This window comes from Schistocerca nitens, chromosome 2, assembly GCF_023898315.1.
Source record: "Schistocerca nitens isolate TAMUIC-IGC-003100 chromosome 2, iqSchNite1.1, whole genome shotgun sequence".
In the NCBI taxonomy this organism is placed as follows: Eukaryota; Metazoa; Arthropoda; class Insecta; order Orthoptera; family Acrididae; genus Schistocerca; species Schistocerca nitens.
In genome coordinates this window covers 1,004,926,555-1,004,935,899 of record NC_064615.1, presented here as the reverse complement: position 1 = coordinate 1,004,935,899, position 9,345 = coordinate 1,004,926,555, and the positions used below count along the sequence as shown (strand labels likewise).

Sequence of the window (9,345 nt, the reverse complement as noted above, 5' to 3'; positions counted from 1 at the left end):
CACACTCAAAATCATTGGCTCAACATGCAAGCATGTTTTTTATGAGGATAAGATGGGTCGTCGGCCGTTGCTCCGGTAATGAACCCATTGTAGAAGTTTGCTTGGAATGAGTAGGAAAACCAAGGAAAGCCTAAAGGAGGATGGTCGAACACAGTAAACACCATCAGCCAATATATGTTAGTTTCTTAACAACCTGCACTGCCTCATTCGGTTTGTCCCTATTATAAGACGTCCTGTTAATATGTAATAACAAGGGATGTTCTGCAGTCGTATACAGTTAAATGTATACAGAGAGGTTACCCTTCGGTCCATGTATAGAATTAGTACCAATCAGTGCATTCATCGGCTACACCATTACTTAAACGTATGCACGGAAACATCCAACGTGCTACTTCTATTAAAGCGTTTACCTTAAGCATAAATTTGAAGATTAAGCTGCTACTTTCTTTTCGCTCGGCAGAAATCTTTACAAACAGATATCTTTTTTTTTTTTCAACTGACATCATCCATATCTAAATTCTGTGCATTTACCGACTCTTGACGCTTGGAATGTCACAGCGCATAGGTCACGATTTATAAATAGAACAAAGTTTCTGATTTCCGAAAGAATTTATACGTGATCCATGTTTAGAAATAAAGCAAATGATTACTATTATGGTTACAAACACAACTTAGAATTTCTGCCCACCACTCTCACAACTAGTTAATTTGTAAACATACTTTCAAATACAGGTGCGGCACCGCCTTTTAACATTTGCTATGCGACCAATATCGAGGAACATTATCGGAGTTATGTACTATCGACCTTACATTTATTATCTCGATATGTCACAACAGAAACGATTATATCGAGGGTTGTTTCAACAATTGTGGTGTGATCGGCTGCGTTTCATCACGCGAGAAAAAATTGATAACGTGTAAGTTAATTGGGTGCATAATACACCAATAATCCAGTTCTTGAACACAATTATTGCTCAGTCGTTCAATTACGTGAATGAATGTTACGCTTTATTACGTAACAGTGACGAGAAGTCACAGTAATGATAGCTTCGCTCACCGGTGTTTAAAGTATCATCATTCTTGTTCTGCTCAGACACAACGGTGTACTATACATTTGATACAGGACTACGGCAGCAGACGCCCCAGAGGAAAGGGTGCCTCCCGCAGCAGGCCCTCAACAAACGGCAGAAAGTGGGATGGGAGAAGCGGATTGGCGGCCTTTTGTATATGGAGGTCTTGCTTCCTGCGCAGCCGAATTCGGTTTGTGTCATCATTTCTTTAGCTGTTTATTAACTTTGTTTAAAGCGCAGGTAGTTCTGTTACACAAACAACAACAAAAATGCATATCATTGTATCATGCAATGACAGGCTTATGAATCTTTCTGCAGTTAATTGGAAATAGCAATACTGGTTATGTCTGTAAGATGATAAAAAATAATGGAATTAAAAATATTTAAAAATATAGCTTTACAACTATCGCCATCTAAGATTGTTTTGCAATATGTTTTGGTAAGTTTTAGTAAGTTTTAGTGGGTTGTGGTTAGATTTTCAGTAATGCAATGATTATTCTGTCATGTTAGGAACTTTCTGTAGACTGGATATCATTCTGTTATGAATTTTAAAATTCATTCTGTATACTTCATTCTGTATACTTATGATCTTTTTACGTCAAGTTTCCCTCAGCTGACATTAATCGTATAGAAATTAATTAGTTTATGGTCTTATTTAATTGTTTATTGTGGCACTTAAACAATCAGATTACAGGATTTTCCTGTGACCAAAATTGTGAACGTACAAACAGCCAGTTGGTAAACATTAATCTGTGTACAAATTTCTGGTATGTGATGTGTACCACTTTCTGCGTATCATATTGTATTATGTAAATGTATAATGATTTGTTGTTGACAATTGAAGCTTGGCTCTTCAAATTTTTAGTTTACAGGAAAGACAAGAATATTCTGAAGCGGGTGACTGTACACTAGTGATGTAGCTGTTATTGTAGTCTCTTTTTTGAACTCCTGTTTCTGAACTATGAGGCAATTGCTGTGTGAGATGCAGTTATTGAGAAAGGTGCAAAATGTTGTCACAACCATAAGTATCGAGTTTTTGTTCCATTAACTAAGTAACTTCGTCCCCGCATCATGTTCTGTAAATGACATTATGAATGAGAGGCTTCAGGTATGTGGAACAATTAATGTAAATGACTTGCTGTACTATACAGCTTTATTTCTCGGTATACGTTACAAGGGTGCTGTAGGTATTTCTTATTCCTTTCTCCAATGAATGAAAATAAAAAGAGCAACCAGTATGTAAATTTCAGTGCTGCATAATTAGTTTAGCATACAAAAATTGAAATGATCATTCAGTTAAGTTATTACACATCAGCTTAACTCTAGAATCAGGCTGCTTACCGGTTGTACACTTGATCTTCGACCTTCTGTGACCAGTGGGAGTCGGCTGTCTTTACACTTGTGTTGATCTGTGTGTAGTATTATATGGTAGTTAATATTATGTACAAAAATGAGCAAAGAGGCTATACCTGCTCCTTCTAGTGGCTTCCCACCGACTTTCATGTCACTTTTATGATGTGTTAATGTTTGTTCTATAAGCTGGCTGGTCTGGGAGAAAGAGGTGGAGCTTGTTTTAGCAGCCAGTGTGCTATAAGCTCATCACAAGCTGCTTCTCTATGTATCCTCTACCCACAGGCCAAATAAAAGTTTATGATCAGTATGCTGATGATTGGTAACATCTTTGAACTTTTCTTGAATGATAATAGTGTGTGGTGCAGTGAGTGGAGGAAGCAAGCTCCACCTTTGTCATACATTGCAGCCACTATACAACTGCATGAGAGGTAGAACTGATACAGAAAAGTAATCCAATGTAACTGGAAAGGTAAAAAAAGTCTACTCACCAAGCAATGGCAGGAGAACACATATATGAAAGGTATTAAAGTTTGCAAGCTTTTGGAGCCAGTGGCTCTATCTTCTGGCAGAAGGGTTTGAAGGGGGAGGAAGAGAGGCGACAGAAAAGGACTGGTGAGGTGGTTTAGGAAAATAGGGAGAGTTCGGAAAAGTCTCCCAGAATCCTGGGTTGGGGAAGACTTACTGGATGGGATGAGAGGGAACAACTGATTGTTGGAGTACTGCACCATACAAGAGCTTGCAAGTTTACAAATCTTTTCCAGTGCAGTCCCCAACAATCAGTCTTTCCTACTCATCCCATGTGATAAGTCTCCACTGACTGAGGTTCTGCGCAACTTTTCTGAACTCTACCCCTTTTCCTCAATCTCACCAGTCCTTTTCCATCGCCTCTCCTTTCCCCGTCAAGCATTCTGCTAGAAGAAGGAACCATTGGCTCTGAAAGCTTGCAAACTTTAGTACCTCTTATATGTGTGTTCTCATGTCACCACTTTTAGAATTTTTCTTTATCTGTCCAATTACATTATATTTTCAAAAATTGATCAGTTTCATTGACAAGAAAATAATATTTAAATTTATTTTATTCAATGTTGAAGTAGCTTATTGATATTTCAATAATGTACAAATGACTGATAAAGTAAGTTTTTAAAAATATTGCCTACACTAATGGTAGCTACAGTGGGATCAAGAGGAATGTTCAATACAAGTCATCGGCTTTGGCCCACTGTTGTAATGCTAATGGCTGCTGTCATGTCACCTTTTGGTTCATATATTCACCATTAGGTAGTGAAGTCAATGAATGCAAAAAAGAAGACTGGTTGTGGTGACCCATTGACCTGCAGCTTAGCCCAAGATATGATTGGTATCTTAGCCCGAGACTTAGGTTAGGTTAGAAGATAATGGTTTGGTTGTGAGTTGGCTTTGCAAAGAGTGTGATACTAAAAAAAACTTGGTTGTGGCTACAGACTGATCTGTAGCTAACCCTTTCTGAAAAAATCTCCAATAGCATCACGATAGTCACCATATGGTTGCCACCATTTGCCACGTTTCCTATGTCACTGCCCAAAGCTGATGACTCATCAAACATTCTTCTATGTACACTACGCCACCATGTATACAGTAGTCTTTGATTGATGCATTTTGATCAAAATAACTTTGTGATTGATGGTTCAGTGAACCAGCTGACAGCTGCCAACTGAGCACATATATTTCTCTAGCATTGTGTGCTCATTGTATTATCTAGTTTGCAGTTATATGCAGAGCTGTAGCAAGTGTGGCTGGCAGCATTACAACATAACCTCCCCACCCCCATCCCACACCCCATGCCATTGCAATCTGTCAGTCACAAAATTATTTTATTTGAGCTGTATGATAAGCAGTAGCTGGAGTGAAGCTTATGATAAGCAGTAGCTGGAGTGAAGCTTCCAGCCTGTATGGATATAAAGCTTGGGTGCCAAGTCGTCACGAAAATGTTTGCTTACTGAATGTACATGTATTGCATATCTATACATTTAAATAAACAAAAACATTTTACTACTACCAGGCACTGTTTTGTTACCTTTTTAAACTCTTGAGACATTGTGAGTTTGTTCTTGTGTGACTGACTGCATACAGGCAGGTAATCAGATGTTTGTAATGATTAAATTGTGCCTTATGGAAAGTTCTGCCAGGAAACCTCCCTTTTTCTTATGCCAGCCATTATTCTCCTACACTTTTTCCTTAGTCTCCCTTTCCTCCTATCATGTTTTAGTCCTCTGTCACATTTAAGTTTTTCCCTCTTTTAATGTTATCTGAATAATTTCTTTTGCCAAATCACATCTTTTTTTTTCATTCTACATCTCATCATCAGAACTAGTAAGTATGTATTTTTTTCATTGTTATATATTGTGTCCTGGAGTTATCTTGGTTTGGTAATTTACCACTGTGATGTGTCATGCCTTTGGATCAATCTTGGTTATGACAATCTGTTCACTGTACTATTCATAATAGTTTACCTGCAATCTTATCTTCTTATTCATTATTAGCCTTACTCCTGCATTACCATTATTTAATTTTATTTTGATAACTCTGTACTAATGTAAACAGAAATCGTGTTCTTTTTGCCATGACGCCTAACTAATTCTTACTGTATTCAACCTGTGTCATGTTCTGTAACATAGTAATATGTTTAGCAGCTCTCAATTCAGTGCTCCAACCTATACAATGACAGATTTGTTTTTCTTCTGTCAACATTCCCCATACAGGCTGCTTCTAGAGTTCTGAATGTAGGACTGTTTTATCCAAGAGAATGTCATCATCATTAAACCATGCATTTGAACTGCATGTTCTCTGGAAATATGGTGGCTGTAGTTACCTATATTTCAGTTGTGTCTTAGCAAGACCATATTGGCTAATGTTAAAGTATCATATCACTCAATCATCCCAGACTGTATCAACAGTGATAACCAAAAAAGACGTATGCTTCTCTCGAGGAATCATCGACTGTTAGGTATTCTTCAGCTATTGGGCTAAGTTATTCATCACATGTAGGCATAAGAACACACACACACACACACACACACACACACACACACACGGGGGGGGGGGGGGGGGAGAGAGCGTTGCTGTCGTCTCGGGGCACTAAAGCCTTACTGTGCCTGAAGTGAGCAATGATATTTGCTGGGATGGATAGTGGGGATATAGATGAAGAGTCGGGATGGGGTGGGGGAGGAATAGCAGGGTAGTGGTGAGAGGAAGATGCTAATATTGCATGTGGAAGTGTGAGGGGATGTGGTGAAGACAGGGTAGTGGATTGCTACATACAGCAATAGGACTGTGCTGGGGGAGGACAAAGGGAAGAGAGAGTATTATTTAGTGCACTGGTGGGACATTAGGCATGTGTAGTGCTGCAGCAGGAGATAGGGAGGAGAGAGACAGATGACAGACAGGGATTAACAAAGGTTGAGGTCAGGGTGTTACAGAAATGAATTATACATAGCAATATTGAAAGTGGTGTTCCTATCTGCACAGTTCATAAAAGCTGGTGTTACTGGGAACAATCCAGATGGCACAGGTTGTGAAGCAGTCTTTGGAAGTCAAACACATTGTGTTGGGCAGTGTACTCAGCTACTAGGCACTCCAAACAGTTGCCTTTTGGTAACAGTTTAGCAGTAGCCATTAATGTGGACAGACAGTTTGTTAGTTGTAATGCATGTGTAGAATGTGTCACAGTGATTGCAACTAAGTTAATGGATCATATGGCTGTCTTCACAGGTGGCCCTGCCTTTGATGTGTGAAATGTCTATGTTGGTAGGAAGACATATGGGATAGGTCTTGAATCTCAGCCTGCTGCAGGGGTATGAGCCATGGGACAAAGGGCTGGGAGCAGAGATGGAATAGGGATTTACCAGGATATTGCATTGGTTGGGTAGGTGGCAGAATATCACTGTGGAAGGCTTGGGGAGGATATTTTTCATTTCAGGACATATAAGAGTATGTTGAAACCCTGGTGATGAATGTGATTCTGTTTCTCCCATGCTTGGCAGTATTGAGTCATAAGAGGGGTACTCCTTTGTAGTTGGGCAGTGCTTGTGTGAGGAATGGTAGGTGAGAAGCAAGGTAAGGCATGGAAGATATTTTTCTGAGGAAGGTTGGGTGGGTAATTTCGGTGTGTGAAGGCCTCACTGAGACTCTAGGCATATTTGGAGACGGACTGCTTGTCACTAATTATGTGTAGGCTGTATGGAATGGACTTCTTGGCGTGGAACGTGTGGAAGCTGTCAAAGTGGACAAATTGCTACTGGTTGGCAGTTTTGGTGTGGATGAAGATATCGATGTAGCTATCCTTGAGGTGAGATCGACATTGAGGAAGGTGGATTATCCACCCTCCCTTGTCCAGGATGATTACATGTGCCTAGTCTTCCCAATCACCTACCATCCCTCATGCACCGGCTGCCTGGCTACAAAGGAGCACCCCTCTTGCAACTCAGTACCACCCAGAACTGGAATAACTGACTACCTCTTGCCACTCACTGAAATTAGAAATAACCTACCTACCCCCCCCCCCTCCCGCCTACCCCCAATCCTCCCACAGTGGTACTCTGCCGTCCACTTAACCTACACAGTATCCTTGTCTGACCCTATTCCAACCCTGCTCACAGTGCCTCACCCAATGGCTCATATCCCTGCAATAGACCTTGACACAAGACCTATCCCATACATCATCCCACTACCATTACTCCAGTCCTGTGATAGGCATCGCCTACCCCATCAAAGGCAGGGGCACCTGTGGAAGCACCGATATGATCCACCAATTAAGCTGAAGCCACAGTGTCACTCCCTGTATGGACATAACAACTGATAGCTGTTTTTTCCCATGAATGGCCACTGCCAAACTGGCCAAAAGATAGCTGGACCATCTAGTTGCTGAGCATGCCATCCAAGACGGTGTGCTCAACTTCGACAGCTTCAGTCTGTACTGTCTGGATACTTCCCACCAACTCCAGATTTTCTGGTTGGCATATGTAGGAACTCTCCTTGCAAAATTGTAACATGTCAATCTGTCCTGTTATCCCATCACCCTGGTCTCAACCTTCACTACACACTGTCCTCTCCGCTGCAGCCCTGCACATGCTTTCTATCCTGCCAGTGCATCTGCATACTCTTAGCACTATCTTGTGCTCAGTGTGTCCTTACACGTTCCCATAGGCAACACTAGCATCATCCCCCACCCCTACTCTTCTATCCCTCCCCTTCCCTGCAATCCCTCCACTTCCCCATCTCATGTGTATTCTTGACCTCTACCCCTACTACCCATCCAAGCAAATATCACTGCTCACCTCTTAGCCGCTGAAGATGACAGTGCTCATTTGTATGTGAGGTGCGCTTGTGTGAGTGTGTTTGTGTTTTGTATTGTCTGTGTCTGATGAAAAGGGTATATTGTTGATCACCATATAGAGGAGACACTGAGTTGCACACAGCCACAACAAAAACATGACTATACATGTAAGCTTAAATTTATAACGGTCTTATTATTGTGCCTGTTTGTGACTTAATGCCTTCTTTATATGGCACGTAGCAATCTGTCATTTACACACTAAACCACCATTTTCATATTTCTTAGAATTTTGTTAACATTAAAAACTGCAATTATGACGTCTTCCAGTGGTTGCCTTGGCAGAAAACATTTCTAACATTTATCGTAGAGCAGCTAGTATTTTGAGGAAAAGTGGACTATGCTGGAGTTACGCTATTAACAGCAAAAAATTTTCAAACAAACACTTAAATTTATAACGGTCTTATTATTGTGCCTGTTTGTGACTTAATGCCTTCTTTATATGGCACGTAGCAATCTGTCATTTACACACTAAACCACCATTTTCATATTTCTTAGAATTTTGTTAACATTAAAAACTGCAATTATGACGTCTTCCAGTGGTTGCCTTGGCAGAAAACATTTCTAACATTTATCGTAGAGCAGCTAGTATTTTGAGGAAAAGTGGACTATGCTGGAGTTACGCTATTAACAGCAAAAAATTTTCAAACAAACACCAAAAATTGAAAACAGCTTTATCAACACTGGACCTACTGGCCAACTCTTTTTCATCATCAGCCATATATCACTCATCTTGTACATTAACTCAATCAAAAGAACAGGTTGCCTCTGTTACTTGACTTCCGTAACACAACTCCACAGGATCTGGTACATGCTTGTGGGAGGGTGGCGACAACTCACCTTCTATCTAGCAAAGTTCATATTTTTCCAGTCTTTAGTTGCATCCATGGAGTACTAGTATATGGATTTTGCTATCATCAAATCAATGTGATACAATGCTTCTGAATTTGCAGCCATTTTACTTGATGTAAAAGCAAGTAAATCAGTATCAAGCAATATGCAGAAATTATCCTCATATTCCATTGCACCTAAATGTTTACTTAAAAGGTTGGAATATAAAAATATGTAACACACTGATGTGTTTTACTTACTTATACCATCTTCAAAATGACTGTTAATGTAAAACTCCAAACCACAGTCCACCGTGCTCAGCAATACATCAACATGGCTCATTAAATAACTAACAAGATCTCACTTATTAGAAGAGGCTCTAGGACATGGTTCATTTTTTCGCCTGACATCTCTCGTGTCTCAGCTACCACAAGCTGTGCTCAACTCAAAAACGTACATGGGCAGCTTTTTTAATCAAGTGTCTATTTACTTATAATTGTAAAATAATGATAATCATTTATATGCTGTAAAAACTGAGAAATGTTTGGAATTGCTGTTTTTAACTTCTTAAAAGTAGATAATTTATAGGAAAAACTAATGAGAGTTTTAATATTTGATTATATATACAGATGTTACTAGTTTTTGTTTTGTCTTACGACTTGTTACAGACTGTGTTACCTGTTATTAGAAGGCAAAATGTACATGGAAATAATTTCTCTGCTT

The 9,345-nt window shown here is 39.8% G+C and overlaps 1 protein-coding gene across 1 annotated transcript in view; it reads left to right on the top strand.

Moving 5' to 3' along the window:
* The first annotated feature begins 789 nt into the window (after positions 1-789).
* Positions 790-9,345, top strand: part of LOC126237356 (mitochondrial uncoupling protein Bmcp) — a 126,690-nt gene continuing 118,134 nt past the window's right edge. The window contains exons 1-2 of the mRNA XM_049947422.1: positions 790-917; positions 1,124-1,260. Coding sequence (XP_049803379.1) covers positions 793-917; positions 1,124-1,260 — 262 coding nt within the window. The 5' untranslated portion in view covers positions 790-792. The remainder of the gene's footprint in view (positions 918-1,123; positions 1,261-9,345) is intronic.